Source organism: Strix aluco, chromosome 8, assembly GCF_031877795.1.
Source record: "Strix aluco isolate bStrAlu1 chromosome 8, bStrAlu1.hap1, whole genome shotgun sequence".
Taxonomy (NCBI): domain Eukaryota; kingdom Metazoa; phylum Chordata; class Aves; order Strigiformes; family Strigidae; genus Strix; species Strix aluco.
Genome location: NC_133938.1, coordinates 27993213 through 28011011, shown reverse-complemented (window position 1 = coordinate 28011011; position 17799 = coordinate 27993213). Strand labels below are relative to the sequence as shown.

General features: G+C 39.0%; 1 protein-coding gene across 4 annotated transcripts in view; it reads left to right on the top strand.

Annotated features, from left to right (window-relative positions):
• MTA1 (metastasis associated 1) overlaps window positions 1-17799 on the top strand; it is an 86794-nt gene that overhangs the window by 43317 nt on the left and 25678 nt on the right. For 3 of the 4 annotated variants that reach the window (XM_074832811.1, XM_074832812.1, XM_074832810.1), the window contains exons 10-13: window positions 931-1005; window positions 9023-9081; window positions 16176-16291; window positions 17138-17289. In XM_074832811.1, the coding sequence (XP_074688912.1) occupies window positions 931-1005; window positions 9023-9081; window positions 16176-16291; window positions 17138-17289 (402 nt within the window). The remainder of the gene's footprint in view (window positions 1-930; window positions 1006-9022; window positions 9082-16175; window positions 16292-17137; window positions 17290-17799) is intronic. The other variant, XM_074832813.1, reaches the window with a different exon arrangement.

The window sequence follows — 17799 nt, the reverse complement described above, 5'->3', positions numbered from 1 at the left end:
ATCACAGATGATAGCTTTTCCTTTAGAGACATTAATTTAAAATCATCTGCTCCACTACAGCTGAGGGAGGATTTAGGAAAGTGTTGTGACAGCCTAGCTGCTGTAGATTAATTTGTGTTTGAAGGAGAATAAGTACTGGGCCTTCTGAAACATGAAAATTTAGTCACTTTTATAATACAATTTCAGAAAGGGCCTTTTGAAAGTTTTAAAAAGGAATCCTGGGCATCCAAGGGAAGTGTCCTGTAGTTTGGCCAAAGCTCCACCCTAGGTGCTCAGCCTGCAGATTGAATGGACCACTGTAAAGAGAGCCAAGTTTCGCTGTATCGCTGTTCGAGTCCCCTGAAACAAAACAAGTAGTTTCAGTGTTGCTTGTCCTGTGTTCTAATCTTTTAGACAGAGGGACTTGGAAACAGCACAACACTCTTTGTGGTCCTGCTGAAATCCTCGTGCTTCTCACGCAGAGAACAGAGCTGGCAGGGCACAATTCTGTTAGTAGTTATTACTTTTTTTTTTTTTAAATGGGCCAGCTCCATGGAAGCCAGGCAAATCAGAGCTGTGGTAATGTAGTTGTGGCTCTTGCTCCAATCTTTGCTGCTCAAGTGGAGTGAATCTGAGACAGTGGGTTCACTTCCACATTGTGCCTCCCTTGAATGGTTTACTGTGGAGCCAATGCAGCATGAAGATTTACCTGTAACCTGCTCTACTTCTACATCGAAAGCACTATTTTTTGAAAGGACATTTAATGTAACATGGGTCCCATGTGCATCTAATGCCCTTAGGAGATTGAGACACTGACTGTCTTTTTTTGTTAGGAGGGTTAGTAGTTGCAAGTCTCTGCTATAAACTGTCTGTCAAAGGAATCCTGTGAATTTCAGTGAGGCTGTGTGCCAGCTCCCTGCAATGACTGCTGCTTTTCCTTTATGTCCCCAGCTCCCATGGAAGTCCTTAACAAGCATAATAGAATATTACTATATGTGGAAAACTACAGACAGATATGTTCAGCAGGTAAGAGAGTCAGAATCACCTCTTTCATTCTAACAGAAGATGTTTTTCTTGCCTTTGAAACCAAGCATTGTTGCTTTATTCTTCCTCTTGGGGTTCAGCCTTTCGAAGAGGTGGGTTCTGTAATGATCTGAAGCACCGAAAAATCTCTTGTTACTAAACTCATCAGCCATTCCGTAGATGCAAACATGTAGCACTGGCATTTGTGCTTTCTTTTCACATTGCTGCTACGTTATTTGTTTGGAGCTTTCAGATGTCTGTTTTGGAATTTCAGTAGTTTGAGGAAGGGAATACAATTAATTTCTGGCTGTAGAGTTCACGGTCAGCATTACCTTCAGTTTTGACTTTTTATGGTGGGGTTGACAGTTGCTGTACAACAGGCACCCATGCTAATTCTCCACTTCTGGCTGCCCATGACTTTGACTGCAGATGCATGGAGGCTCCCCTGTGTAAGCACTGCCAGTAAAGTGTTTGTCTGGGAAGCGTTGATGGCTCAAATTCCCAGACTCGTTATACTTGAGAATCAACTTTCACTAGTGTTTACAATAATTTTTTATCTCTACTTGTTTAAATACGAAGGCTGCTTGGTCCCTTAAATAAAGAAAGCACAATGCAAACAGCATGCAAAATGTTGCAGAGTATCAGTTGCTGAAAACTACTTATAATACTTAATGGGAAAATTAATTAAAAGAAGAGAGAAATATATAATGGATTTTTCATTATAATTATTAGTATTCTGTTTAGGCACCTATTTGAAGTATTAGGAGAAGTGGAGTTATAAAAATGTCCTTAACTTGCTTTAACTTGCTTCATTGAAAATTCAGCTTGAAATAAAGACTAGGTGCCTGAGGCATTGACCAATATTTGGCATGTGCTATATTTGGGCTCCTTGGTCTGTAGTGTGATTTTTACCATTTTCTCTCTGGAACACTGTTTAAATCACAGAGGGATCCTCAGGACAAATGAGAACTCTTTTTGTTTTTTTGCATCAATTCTGTATTACTTTTAAAATTATTAACTGCATCCTCATTCCAATACTTCCCCAGGTTCATTCTTTGATTGAAACTTTTCCTTCTGTTAAGGAAATGGGTGGTAGGAAAGTGGGATGGTGATGGAAGCTGACATGGTGAGGGGAAAAAAGGTGCTGGAGAAATGCGATCATGGTCTTTTCTTCCCCATTGAACTGTGTGTGTCGTTGAGATAGTGAGTTCTGCTTTACTGTCTGACTAGAGCTGTTCAGGAGACAATAGCTGAGTGTACTCAGTCTGTCCTATGCTCAATATTTTCACTGAGAGGAATCCATTTATCTTCTTCCCTGCATCTTTTATCTCACCTCACTTCTTTTAGTGATAAAAATCCATCTAGTAATATGGTAGGTATCAGAAAAAGTGAGGAAAGTTATTTTATCAGTCAGTGAAAACTAGAATCTTAGGCTGTTACATGAAAATGTCACCCCTGTGCAGTCAGAACAGCAAACAATAGTAGGGAGTCTTGGGAAAAATTAAACCAAAAAGAGTCTCTATACTGTTCAGAAAGTCCACAATACGTTTGCAATGGTGAAGTTCTATTTCTGCCCATCTTGAGGTATATAACAACGATGGTGGTGGTGGGAATAAGGGGTAGGGAGCAGTTTCTTTGGTGTTCATTTTTGGATAACCGTAGGAGGCAGATCGGATTAGTGTCCTGGGTGTTCGCTTCCAGGCCTATGTGCTGGGAAGGCAAAACAACTGAAGAAACGGCCTTGATTAGGAAGTGGTTAAATTCTTTTGCTTTTTCAACTTTCTTCAACTTTCTTATTACAAAATTGCAGAGGGGATAGTTGTATGAGAGGCTTTATTTGTTCTTGCAGCAATTAAAAAACCCAACAAATCTACAGTTTCTTGTACTTTTTGCTATATTCCTCTGCAGTGGGTTTTCTGTCATGGTTATACTGTACCTTATATGTGCTGCCCAGCAGTGTACCAGGGAGTGGGATTTGGGGAAAACTTCCAATTAGAGGCTCTACACTTGGGAGACAGCATGAGTATAAGCCAAACAGGTAGAAATTGCAGTACAGAGATATCACATCAATTAAGTCTGAACTGAGCTGAAGACCTCATCTCAAATTCCCAGCTTGTACAAGCAAATAATACTATTAAACATTTATAAAAAGCCTGGGAGAGCTATCTATATATAACCACAAAGAAAGCATAGGAAGTTGTAGTTGAAATAATGGTGTATTACATTTATATTTTACTTGATGTGTGCAGTCTTTGGCAAAGCACATCCCTTGCCACTTTATCCATCTGTTTCTTTATAGTGTTTTGTCTGTGTAGATTCTTTCCTTAGTCTAATACCACAAAATGTTTCTGGGACTAATAATTTTTGTACATAAGATATTGAAAATGTGCTAAGGATGTGAAAAGTGTGTATTCCGGATGATTAAATTATATTCCAAGGTGCTATGCTATTGTCTTTAAAAAGAAATATTGATAACTTGCTCATTCTTGTAGAATCTTTGGCTGAATGAACATTAAAACGTCCATTTAAACTGTCTTATTTCTGCGAGTTACACAACATAGTAATGAAGTTTTTTGTCATCAGCCAATTGCCTGTTTTGATGAAAAACAGTTAGTTGGGAACAGTTTACATCCTTCTGTATTTCCTTTGAGTTTTTCTTGGAGCGAAAAAGCACTGTCATAATCCTGAAGCAGAATCCATCTGTTTCTTGCCATTGAGGAAGCTAAATTTTGAGTTGACTTCAAGAGAAGACCCTTTCTCAGAACTGAACAATAAGTTTATACTTATGCTTAGTATACCTAAGATCGAAAGGCAACTGTGAGTAGGATACTGTGATTGAGATAGATGCAGATTGACTTGTTTTGAAGCGTGCACTTGGATGTCTTACCAGTAATTTTTATTTGGCTTCAGCTATGCCATGCTTTTGAAGGTTACCAGCATAATGAGGAGTTCAATCATTTCACGAGAAGGACTGACCCTTCAAGAACAGAACTGCTAGAAGGAGTAATTCTACACACGATTTGTGGTCTGATGTAGGCTCCTAAATGTCTGTCCAAAGTGATCCCAAGAGTTGTCCCGTCAAAGACACCCTTTCAGAGTCGTCCTGAAGAAAACGAGCAAGATGCATTCCAAATTCAGTATCCCGGGTCTCCTTTGAATGCATCTTTTTCTTGAGACAGATTTCCTGTGTCAGTTCACAAGACCATGTATTTCTGATTCAGAAAGATTTAAAATGGCATCCGCTGAGTAACTGCTGCTTGGTGACTTCCCCCAGTGACTTGAAAACTCTCTTTAAGAGTTGATGTGATGTTTGTGTGTGCCTGTGTTTTCACTCAAAGTAAAGGTTGAGTTCTTACATAGTTGTGAATTCCAGGGTGATTTTTTTTTTTTTAAAGATCTTTGAATGCTTCTACTGTTTTCCATATCATGGAAACTTCATAACACTTTCCAACTGTTGAGATGCAGTTGAGAAGAGTTCGGGACATGGCAATGGCAGGTGACTGTTTGAATTAGTCATATGCTTTCTGAGAGTTGAAGGCTTTAATTTACTTTTTGCATTTTTATCTGTGCTTGAGGAGCATGTAACTTCAAAAGGAAGATCAAATATTATGAATTTCTACTGTTCTGTTTCTTATGTGGAAGTGCCATTAGAAAAGTGTAGGAGGAATAGACAATCAGTTTGAAAGTATGCATAGTGTTGAGAAGATACTGGAGAAAGTGGAAGTGCCCTTATATTCGACTACATAAGGTAGGGAGCTTAAAGGAGGGAGCTCTGGGTAAATCTTGATGTGGATAGAAAACATCTTTTTTTAAGGGAAGCAAGCCTTCTTTGTAACTAGCCAAGAGCTGTGAGTGACATCTTAATGTACTAGCCTTCATAAAGTACTGTGTACTAGCAAAGTAGAAATAATGTAAAAAAAAATATTTTCCTGCATACGTAGGATGTTTTATCCTCAAACACCTCCTGTTAAGCCTACAGCAGCATGGAACTAGGCAGTTTTGGCAAATGACAAAGGCCGTAGGTCCCATACATCATTGCCAAGATGTGTGGCTGGAGCACAGGCAGCTGGAAGCGCTTCTCCCAAATGCATCATGGACTAATACCTTTTCTGTGCCATCTCCCCTGCCTCCCAGCAGCACTTGTATACTCAGAGTTTTGAAAAAGAATAAACAGTGTGAGAGTTCTCCTCTAAATCCAGAAAATGCAATTTATCTTCTCTATCATCAACTAATAAAGGCTTAATATTTGAGGATGTTTGAGGTGTCCCTGTGCTGTCTATCAACCCAACTCTTGTGCTGTGGACCTTGAAATATCCCCAGTGTTCCTGGTTTTCTTCTGTTACTTCCTCTTTATAAATGTTCATTCTTTAGAAAATGACTGCAACACTTTCTCTGATACATCATGTATTATAAAACTCTTTCAAGCTCAGTGGATAGAATGAAAGATGTCAAATCTAGGGAGAGGATATATAAAGGGCAGACGTTTGCACCAACTCGAATGTACAGTGCTTAGTATTTTAATCCCTTAGTCCCTGTGGGATAGACAAGTTGGTAATATCTCCCTTTTATAGATGGGGAAAATATGATAAAGTAAATAAGAGGATATATTTAAGATGTGCATAGATAAATAACTCAAAAGACCAAAGATTTCATTTAGGCCAAACTACAAGAAAAAGTTACAAATGTTCAGGGTTTTTTTTTTTTTGTGGATGAGGACATTCATAACTACATCAGACAACATTAAGAATTTATAGCATAAATATGCTTCAGACACAAGTCAGTTAATAGGTGGCAAAGGACCTAGCAAAGCACTTTCTCTGTGAAGGGATTATTCTGAAATTCTGGATGGCTACATTTCAGGCACCTTTCTTTTTTGCTTTCTGGTATCGGTCACTGTCAGAAAATAGGAAACTCATCATATCTGGTCTATTGATTGTCCACAGCCTCAAGTACTTAGTGCAAAACCAACTTCTTCATATCCAGTACGTTGTGGTACCTTCTGAAAACCTTGTTTTCCTGGTATACTAGTTTGTAATAAAGGTGTATGCTGTCTGTTGTGCTCTGTGCTGATCCCCAGGCAGCTAGCTGTAGGAGAAGAGGGTATTGCTAGGTCCAGGTGACTTACAACAGTTGTTAGCTCAGAGCTCACACCATAGCCATCAGTCACAAAGAAAATCTGTGGTGTGACGTTAATATTCATCACCAGTTTACTAAAATGTTGCTTAATACCCTAAGTTAATCATGTCTCCAAGACAAATGACTTTACATTGTGGATTGTAGAGTATCGCAGCTGCTGGTAATGCATTGTGCTTGCATGAAGTTTTTTTCCATTCATAGATTTCCAAAACTGTGATAATGACTCTAGATAGTCCCCTTGGGAGTTTTTGTCAAGAAAACGGCAGCCTTTTTTCCCCCATAATCTAGACATCTAGTGGAAATTTAAAACAAAACAGAACAAAAACAAACAACAAATGATTCTCTACCAGTGGAAATTCCCCGAATTTCCTCCTTAAGTCTCAAGGAAATACGATTCTTGCACAAAGTTCATCAAGCAGTATTTTAAGCTATTTATCAGTATCTGATGTTGGACTTCCTTATAATTCCTGGGGAGAGTATGAGTTCTGTGGCTGTTCGTCTGCTGACATAGCTGCTTGTGGTAGTCTGCGCCTGGGGAAAGAAGACCAGTTTTTCAGTCTAGGCTGTGAGTGGAACAGCCTTCAGTTCATGAGCAGAAACACCCCTGAGAATGTGCATTTTGTTGAAGGATATTTTTTTCTTTTTTTGGGGGGGAGGGGGTAGTGTCTCTCTGGAGGGTAGGGGGTGTTTCTCATGCTGTTGGAGAACCATTGTCAGCACTTTTTGTGGTCCATCATTGGATGCTTTGGTTTCTTACATAAAAAGACTTGGGCAGGGTGGTTTGAAAATGTTCAACTTTGAGTTTGTGGTTTGTATTCAGAGGGAGAAGCTCTTTATTTCGATCACCAACTGCCAGTACAATGTGTATTATTGATTCCTCCAAGTCTGTGGGATTGATAAGGATTGTCTCCACGAAGTCTTTATCTGGATTTTCTTGATGACATTTTTCAGGTAGCTGTCCTTGTCGTAGACAAGATTTAACAGAAGCAATCTGGGCAACTTGACTACACCAGCAGAGAGAAGTCAGCTTTTGGGTGCAGCTCTGAAGGTGTACTCGCAGTCTCTGGATAACTTTCAGAAGTTCTGTTTTCTCAGTCCTTTTTCTCTTGTCTGACAACTTCATTCTTTGATTTCTAAGATAGGTGGACTTTTATTTGCAGGAAAAGGCAAGAGAGGAATTCTTTAGGAGTCTAGAGAGCTTTGGTGAAGAACTGTCAGGCTGTCCAATGGAAAACTCTTGCTTGAGACTGTCCCTCTGATCAAAGCAAGCTTTATGCTTACAGGAAACTTTCACTTAATTGTTTTTACGTGTGTCCTTGTAAAAAGGATTTTGATGTCCAGTTTCTCAGTGACACACTCTTCAACTTTATTACATTTTCTGATGTTTCCTGTGTCTATGAAGATACTGACTTTAGCTTTACAACTATTTTCCTCGACTGTGCCTTGAGGCTGCTGCATAGAAAATGTTAAGCTAATCTGTTCATCTAGAATATCACCATGCTGCTGGTTTGTCTGGAAAACATTGTTGTGGCTTTATGCAGACAGCTGTTACCAGCATGGATGTTGGCATGGGCCCAGCTTTGAGCAGGAGCTTGGACTAGAGGCTTCCAGAGGTTTCACCCGAAATTAATTTAGTTTGTGTAATAAAGAGGAAACTTGAACTTCAGAATGCCCCTTCTACTTTTTAAATGGTGTGAAGGTTTGAGTTACAAAAAGGAATTCTTGGCCAGTTAGTAAAGCTCATGGTAACTACCTACTTCTGCCATGTTCTTGTGGGCTATCAGCAAGTTCACAGCTATAGCTGAAACAAAAAACAAGAAACAGGAGCACTTCTGTTCTGGGGGAAATTATTCTATACATCCCATTGAAAGGACCCTGTAATCCATTTACTCCAGAAATGTGACAGAAGTTAATGGATGGTTTTAGTGAAGTAGGGCCACATAAAGAGACAGATAGTATCTACTTCTAAACATGCCATGCCCATGCTCTGAAAGTCTGCTTCTTCAATGTGTTTTCCCTTAAGCACATCTCTGTTGGGTATCTTAATATCTCCTGGCAATGGTGTTTTTCATTAGGGGTTTGTTGTTTGCTCTTGTTAGTTTCTCCCCTTTTTATCCCCCTTGATGTTCTTTGCTACCTGTCCTCTGAGATTCACCCATGTACCTGGGGTTTCTTTCCTTTTTGTCTCAAAGGGGGATAAACGCGTAGTGCTTGCGTACTTAGAGCTGCTCAGCTTTAGAATGTGCAAATGGTTGCCCGTGGCTGATGTTTAGTCAGAAGTGGTGACATACCATAGTTAAAAAATCTTTCGGGTAATTCTGCATCAGTTTTAAGTTGAGCTCTTGGCCTTTTTAACTTTTAAAAGATCTCCAGTGTCACTCAGTCTTCAAAAGTGAAGACTATCCACAAAGAAGTCTTCGTTCAAACTCTTTGAATTGGTTCAGCTGTTGAGGAAATATGATGGAGAGGAGGGTGCATTACTATACCTGTTATTGTCCAATTGGTGAATATTATGATGGAGAACAAACACAGACTGATATGTCAGATCTTCCTCTGCAGGAATAAAAAGAAGGATTGTGGGAGGAACAATGCATGAATTTATATTGAAGTGAATGAGAATGAAAAGTTTGTCCTTAGAAATAGTAGATTGTCATCTCTTTGGCTTTTTTGAAAAGCTACGTATGTAGTCATTTGATGCCCACAGTTTTCGGTGGATATTTTCCTGTTGGAAGAGGATTTTGTGGTAGCTGCTCAGTGAAAGAAAAACTTCATCATTTGTTAAAAAGCCCTGAAGTTTTTACCAGTATATTACTTGGCTCCCAGATGAAATAGCCCATATTTTCTTTTCATTCTAACTCTTTTCTCTTTTCTTTTCTTTTTAAAGAAACGATTGAAAGCAGCAGAAGCAGAAAGCAAGCTAAAACAAGTGTATATACCCAACTAGTAAGTATATTTCTGTATTGTTTTGTTTTCTATTTCATTGTAGAGGGTTTGGTGTAGCAGTTTTCATGGCCTGCCAATATTATGTATTTGCTTTAATTACATAATGAGAGGCATAGTTGAACAAAGATGTCGGAGAACTATTAAATTAGGTTACCAATATAACAAACCTTCTGCTGATGCTTGAATTCCTTTGTATTTTAGCTGTGTTAATGCTAACCACCCTGATGCTAATAAACAGCTGGGAGCCCTGTGGAAGAAAACACGATAGCTTTAGTAGTTCAAAGCTGGCTAGAACAAAGCAGCACTCCTCCCAGTATGCTTACGCTGCTGCTTATGAGTGTGTAAAAGACAAAGCTGTTCCCACACTCTGACCTTCCACTTCTGCAATACAGGGTATTTCCTCCATGAGCAGTGGAGGACTTTCCCTTTGGGGCTTTCCTGGTTAGGATGCTGTGCTGTCATCTTGCTCATTTCCTTCATCCAGTATAATGTTCCCATCCTGAAGCGACCGTTACTTATGTCTTCTAATTTTTATTTTTATATGGACTGGGAGTTGGGGATTTGGTATCAGGTCAGCACAGTTGTGAACAAAAGGGTAGCTAATTAACTACTCAGTAATATGTGGTTTATTAATTTTTGTCATCAGTGGATCACCAGTGTGTGATTGTTTCCCAATGTCATTTAGAGATATATATATATAAAAATTTATATATAGAACTATATTAAAATTAGTATATAATGATATATAATATGTGTATATGTATTAAAGAATACTTAGTAAAATGTGTTTCTTCTCTTGCATTTCTTCCACATAACCCAGTCGACAGTTGTTATAGTGTGGAACTTTGAATCTCCCCCGTCCTTTCTCTTTTCAACTTCCACTTCCCATGTGTATTATTCCCAAATAACTCTTTTACTCTTTTATGCTATCTCCTTTCAAATACTTATGAACTTCTACAATGTGTTCTGTTACTTAAGGCAAAATTAAGTTTTACATGTTTAGCTTGAAAGACAGTCCCTTATTTCTTGTGAAAATAGAGGATCCCTGATTTCTTTTTTGCTCTGAAATATGTAGATATCTCTCAGGTGAATTTGCTAAAAATTAGGTGTAATATTCAGAGTAAAACCAAATAGATTTCTTGTGCAATTTTTAACAGTACTACTTTTTGTGGATGGTGTTACTCTGCAGGGGGACACTGGACATAAAATTAAACAGGAATTCACAATGTGATAAGCTTGTAAAGCAAAAGCCAATGTAATTTACACTGGATGCAAAAGGGTATTGGAGACGAGAGAGCCTGGTAGTCTTGCTGTTGATCTTGGATTATAATGTATGTAGGCTGTGCTTTGTATTTGAAAGGTTATGGTTCTCATTTGATAATGGCTGTCTGGAGTGGGATCTTATCCCTCAACACTATCTCAGCAAGATAATTCTTGTTGCTATCTAGAGAATATAATCAAATCAGCAACGTACCTCTCTACTTCAGGAAAAGACTTCTGTCTCTACCCATGTGGTTGCTATTTTTATCTCTGGCTTTGATTTCCAGTCACAGTTGAATTTTGGGTTATACCTTAACTTACATATTGTTTAATTGATAAAACGGGTGTCAAATTTTCCTCCTCCTTCAACACCCTTTCATGTGTATCAGGAAAAGTAGCAATTGTGTATGTGACTTAGTCCCGCATGAATGCTTCTGCTACTTTTTTGCTATTAATACTACCAAATGTGGCAACAATTAAGTATTCTAAGATTTTTGGATTATTTCTACTCAAGTTTCAGTACAAGGTCTGGCACACAGGGAATGTATTGCATCTACATTATCTTGTGACCTAGAAGAAGATTATGTTCTTGGCTTGTAATAGCAATACACAGTGTAGGGATCTAAATATCAATGTTATTGATTTGTCCTTATCATGTTACTGAGCCCATTCCTGTTTCAAGGCTTGAACCATAATGATCCACTTGTCACCTCAAAAATAAATTACTTGATGTAGACTGTCACAAGACCTACGCAGAAGTGTATCAGCTGATTGAGTGAAACCTATTCTAACAATAACTGATGTAAAATTGTTTGCAAAGAGAGACCCTGGAGGATATCAATCTCAAACAGTTTTATCTTTTTTTTTTTTTTTTCTTTTGTCTCTGGCTGTCTTCCACTGATAGGACTCTCGTTTGTTCCTGTGATGTTAATAGGAAAATCTAGGAAGAGGGGAGGACAATAATAAGAAAAACAATAGAAGCAGTCTTCAAAGGTTATTTCTCATGTCTCATACATATTATACAGTGAAAAATAACAGCTCTATGTGAAGCTTTAGAGTTGATTTTTTTTTTTTTTAACTTGAGACTGTGCCCCAAATTTATAATGTGGGTAACTGAAGCATGCAGAGTCATACAGGTAATTGATTTGAGGTTCTCAAGTCCTAAACCAACATCCCAGATATTGGAAAAACATTTCTGTCCTAGATATTGGACAAACATTTCTGTGCTCCTTCCGAGAACAACCCTGGTTTTGGGATGAATGTCTGTAGTTCATGTGACTGAACCAATGTTTGTATGCATCCCTTAGGTTGAAAAGCACTAACCTGCTTTCCTGGTGAAAGGAAAAGGTATAAAATCAGTTGAATTCTGCATTCAGGAAATACTGAAAAAAAAAATTTAATTGTTTTCTGTAGCAATTGCTCTGTCAGTGGGAGGCAGCAGCAGAAGCCTGAACATACAAAGAGATTCCATGTTCTTACACACTTCATTCTGCCATCCACCAGTGGGAATGCAGGGCTGAGAGACCTTTCTTGTTGCAGATGTAGTCTCAGTCTCTTTCTTCTTCTAGTGTGTACCCAAACATACTCTTCAGGCTGTTGTGGAAGTTGTGTTCTGGTTTTATTTGTCTTATGGGCATCATATGTACTAGTTACTTGCTTCTTTTTGATGACGGTGTGGTTGTGTAGCTGGGATTTTTTGGAATTAGGACATCTGCAAATCACAAAGGCTGAGACATAAAATTTTGTGTAACTTTTCTGTCTTTTGCTTAGATCTAAGTGGTAAGAACAGAAAGGGAAGAATGAAGTGCTCCATACAATCCCCAGTCTCCAAAATGTATTGATGTAAAATGTAAATTTTAAATTTACATCTGTAAATGTAAACTAATATAGTCTACTTACAGTATTTTATCTGAGAATCTCAAAGCACCTTTAAAGCTGTAAACGCTGCCTTGCAAACACTTGTAAAGTAACGAAAATATTATTCTCTCTACCCTGCCTCTTTTTTTAAGTGAATAGGGAAACTAGAGGAATAGGTCAAAGCTTTGGATGACTGCAAGGGGCAACTGCTTAACCAGCTGAAGATAATTCCTTTGTCTGTCTGTTTCTTGGTTGTCCTCTGCCTGAGGAGCAAGACTTTTCCTTCCCTGCTTAATTGTGCAGAGGTCCATTGCAGCATGGAAAACTTAAAGGTGTAACACTGTTCGTTCTGTTGTAGCTGTGCTAGTTAAAACGGCGATCTTCAGCATTTTGTTGGAGAAGGCTTCTCATTTTCAAAAAGCATTGTGTAGCAGTCATTAGACCTGTTCTTAGAAGTGGGTATTTACAGTAGCCTGGGGAGTTCTGATGAGAGCTCACCTCTCTGTTGTCTTTATAAGGAATCCAGACACTTGCATTAGATGCCCAGAGGTAGATGTCATAAATGGTCCTTACGAAGTATTAAAAACTGTTCTTAATTCTGAGGCTTTATTTCTTAATTGTTCTGCTGCATCTAGCACCACTATGACTTTTTCAATAACAGGATACATTCACCGATGGTGTTAAGTTTACAGGTATCTTTAACAACTAAAATTTTATCATTGTGCTGTGGGTCAAATGCTAGCCAGTCATACAGTGATTTCGGTGTTCTGCGTGGCTCAGGTTTATCTTCAGGTTGGGTTTTTTTGCCCAAGGGCTTCAGTCCATGATGACTGACTTCCAGTGCCTTCTTTCTGCACGTGCTTTATCAGCTTAAACTTTTCAGTTGAGTTTGATCTCCTGCAGAATACAGCTCAGAGAGCTGCACTTCATGATCGCTGTTTTAGCATAACTGACTGCTCCGGTGCAATTGAAACCCATTGAAAAGACTTCTGTTCTTGATGTAAGAACTGGAAATGATGGCTTACCACACCATCAGTATTCTCACTACCTTATTTGCATCTTTCACTTCAGCTTCATTAATTGCTTAATGATTCATCCAGTTATTCATCTAATTCTCCTGTTAATAGCTGTAGCAGGCTTTGGTGATATCAAACAAGTTTAATTAACATATCATCAACAGTTAGGAGCTTTTTGCTTCTCATATGATGAAAACATTAGCTGCCTAAATTTTATTGTTACTGCCCCTGTGAAACTTGACCTTAGCTCTGGAGCAGCACACTTTCTGGTGCTTGTTGCAGCTACATAAATTGTACTGTTCCAGAATCCTGAAGTGAAGTTATTGCCTCAACTACAGCGTGACAGTGTTGTGATTAGTGTGATTTGGTGATCAGCTCTCGCCCCTGCATCCCTTTCACTTGTGTCTGAAATACAAGTTTGGTAAGAGGACAGTGGAGTCCAGCCATCGCCCTCCTTTCTGGACGTGATCTTAGTACTTTGGATGTGCGTGCCGCTGCATGCAGTCTTGTTCTTAACTGTTTACAACCAGACACATCAGGGCTTTCTGGCATGCTGCTCAAAAAAAACCCCACCTTTTTGTGTGCTTTGATGATGGAGTTTGACTCCTTTACTGCCTTTTTCGGAGGATAAACCTATGTATATAAGGGAAGCAACATGTGTGATGCTGAGCTGTAAGACCCGGAGTGGAGGCTTAGTTTTGTTCAGTCTTTTGCTCTGTCTGTTGAGCAACATGCTTGTAACAGTGTGCATCTGTGAGGACTGTTTGTTTTATAGCATCTTGGTAATGTTTGCACATGGACTTTGCTAGTGAATCATTGGCAAAAGTTCTTTTGCAGCAGGTTACTATAGTGACATCCCAGAGCAAAATGCTGGGTAGCATGAATGTACCTCCTTTCAACTTTCCCTTTGTTAAATGTGTCTGCAGATCTGCTGCCATCTGTGGTGTCAGAACTTCGTGCTGTACTGATAAACACGCTGACACACTTTAATCCTTGTAAGAGCCGGGCAGATTAATAAGCAAAAGGAGAAGAAAACCTAATCAGGCTTGTTAATCTAAATGGCTTTATTTTTTTTCTCTTCTCTGCTTCTTTTGGGTTGTGTATGGGCTGTTCAGCGTGCTGAAGGAACAAACTATTTACAGTATTTCAGTGCTGCTTAGCCTCCTAGCCTTTCTCTTCTGCAGGAAGGCCCTGAATTTACAGCGAGGAAGCACCATCAGAATGCTATCTGAAGTTTTTCTTGGACTGGAAAACACTCTCTTATCTCTTCATGCAATGTGTATGTGGTCCTTGTGTAGATCATTCACAGCAAAACCCATTTTGTCTCTATAGAAATGGGGCTTTACCAAGCTCTGTATCTAGTGCCTGATCAGACATTTTCAAATGAGGAGAAGGATGACCTTCTGGTTTCCAGGGCAGTGTAAGCTTTTCAGTGGCATTTGGGTTTGTTTTCTTCTGAATTTCTTCAGTTTTCTTCAGAATTCAGTCACTTGGAAGTCCTTTGCTTTCAAGGGTCATTGCTGAGAACATGAAACCTAATATTGATGCCCCATTAGGAAGAAATTAATTTGGCCATATTCCCACAATGCTGTTTTTGCAGCCCTAGCCAGAGTGATAAGTAATAAAAAGTCTGGGTCCCTGAAATCAGTGTGACTCCTGTGTCAGTGTGCAACTGATACGTAAGAAAATGCATTTTCAGAAAGCTGTTTTGTAAAGCCTATTTTAAGACATTTCTGCTTGAATAAGTGGATTCCAAATCATGAGTTTATTAGTTGGAAATAAAAGGAATATGCCAGCTTCTCAGTCTTAAGGTAAGAGAACATGGGTGAAACGTAATTGGCACAAGTCTACCTGCTTTTTGTTGCTTCTGTAAGCTGAGCTCCTAACAGCACCTTGGAGTCTCTGCATGTTTTATAAGCTCCCAGTGTATTCTTCTTCTCTGAAAATTCTTGTGTGACTTCTCCCATCTTCCTCCATGCCCCAGAAGTCCTGTCCCTGCAATATTGATTCTCTGTCCTTCCTGTTCCCTCCCATGCCAAGGATTTTTTGATGAATGCCTCATTTTTCCCCTCAGACACCTCTTCCTCTGCAGAGATTTTGTACTATTTCAGACTGCTCTCTATGCCAAGGTTTTGTTTGACCTTCCATTCTGAGGTCCTGCCAGTAGCTTCCCCCCCTGTTCCCCGAGTCAACATTTCCAAGAGTATAGGGATGAGCTGAGGTGACTCAGATGTCATTATATTAGAATGTATTAGTGACAGCCATCAATGCATTTCTTGCTCTACAAATGTTAGGCTTTCAGACTTTTTCCATTTAGTACAAATCTAAATGCTTTCTATTAGAAGCACAGACCATAGTTAAAGACTTGTCAGAAGGCTCATATTCATGAAAATCTCTGTATATATGCTATGTCCAAAGATTCTGTTCAATGTGTTGGGTGTGCTTGTGCAAATTGTGGCTACATGGTGCAAACCTTTGCAGTAACACAATGTGGAAATACTTGTGACTGCAGTCTAGGGTTATATTTTCCTGAGTAAGACAGGGGTTGCCCTTTCTCTTCTACCTCTTCTGCTCCATCCCCTAGCCTTCTTGTTGGAGGTTTAAGTAACATATCCTTTATGTTGAGGACTTAGATCTGTAGGTGAGATCTTTTTGTCACCTAGATTAGAATATCTGGGATAGTGAGGAAGATACCTGGCCTCACTGGTTTGTTTTTCAATGGGTTTGCACTCTGGAAAATGGCACCTAACAGTTGTTGTTTTTATTATTGGTGTTACTTAAATATTATTGGAGACCGTATGTTCATGGAAGTAAGATTTCTGGTAAGTACAGCTTGTTCTGGAAGCCACAAGATGAACGAAATTTAAATCTTCAAACATTTTGGGCCATACTTTTGAAAGTCAAGTAGGAAATTGCATGCCTCAATTAATGTTTGTCCTCCTTTTTGCTTTGTGTTTTAAGTAACAAGCCAAACCCCAACCAGATCAATGTAAATAATGTCAAACCAGGAGTGGTAAATGGTACTGGAGTACAGGCACAGAACACGGGAGCAGGACGGGCCTGTGAAAGCTGTTATAGTAAGTGACGTGCCAGTACGGCAGTTGTGCAGAGAGAGTGTGAGTGCTGTGATGCAAACAGTAAAGTAAAAGCTGTGTTGTGGTGGGAGGTGGGAGAGAAAGCTTTGGAAGGGTGGAGGGACAGAATTTGACATAGCAGCATTTAAGCAGAGGTGGTTTTTTAGTTATTGGTGTTACATTTGTAAATACAATTACGAAATACTAAAGGGGGAGTTAGTAAATGTCCTCTGTAATTGCAGGTAGTTATTGAACAAAGACTTAAATCACCAAGATGTGAATTGGACAATTTTTCATAATTTTTTAGTAGATTTCAAAATATGTGATATCATTATATTTGGTCTGTTGGCTGGTATTAATATACTGAGTTCTAATGATTGTGCTCCTTTGTGGGAGCCTTTAGAGATGCTGGAATGTAGGACTGAATGAGAAGTTAAGTCACAAATTTTGTACATTCTTCAGTCGTAAAATTAATGTAGGGGGAGTTCCTGAGGACAATCTTCCCTCTCTCCCATGCTCTGCAGAAATTGTTGTCTACCAGTCTTAGAAAACGAGAACTTTCAGTTTCATTGACAGAAAATTGTCCCATCCTACTAGTTATTTTTTTCTGTTCATGTTTTAAAAGGGGTTTATATTTGTAATTAATTCTGCTGAAATCACAAGTACATTTAACAGTGATGTGATGACATTGAAGCCATCATCAGTTTTTAAGGTCTGTTTGAGCTTTGCACTGTCTTTGTGTGGGTTTTCTTTGTGATGGTTTTCTTTTGTGATGGTTCTAAAGAGAATAAGCTCTGAAAAGTGATCCTGTTTAAGGATATATATAATTTCCACCTTTGTTATCTCTAGCCACACAGTCTTACCAGTGGTATTCTTGGGGTCCCCCTAACATGCAGTGTCGTCTCTGTGCATCCTGTTGGACCTACTGGAAGAAATACGGTGGCTTGAAAATGCCAACACGGTTAGATGGGGAGAGGCCAGGACCAAACCGCAATAATTTGGTAGGTATCTGCAAAGCAGACTGCTTGGTGCTCTTGCCTGGAAAGCTAGTGCCATGATATCTAACTAGTTGTTCGCTGTTCTTAAATATTTAACAAGAAGAAGAATGCCTTCAGCCTTCATTGTTGTCCTTGGGTTTGGTATTTCATGTCTTGCTAAAGTTGGCAGGTTAACTTCGGCTCTGAGTAATTTGTTGCCAAGTACTGCGCTGAGAAAAAAAAAATCATTTGTTTAGCAAACTAGGCATCAAATGCATGGGATAACTTAATGAAGATGGAGAAAAATGAAATGCCAGCCAGTGTTTCTGGTATTCAGTTTCCATGATTTTTGCTGTAGGGGGAAGAGGACTTTTTTTTTTTATCATAAAAGAATTCATTATTTCCCGAAACCTGTTCCGTTTCCCAAGGCACATTCAAAATTAGATACCCCAAATAGCTAGTGGCGTTTTAGAGAGATCCCTTATCTTGTTTTTGTACTTCATCCTATTTTTTTTAATTAATCCTCCTTCCTTT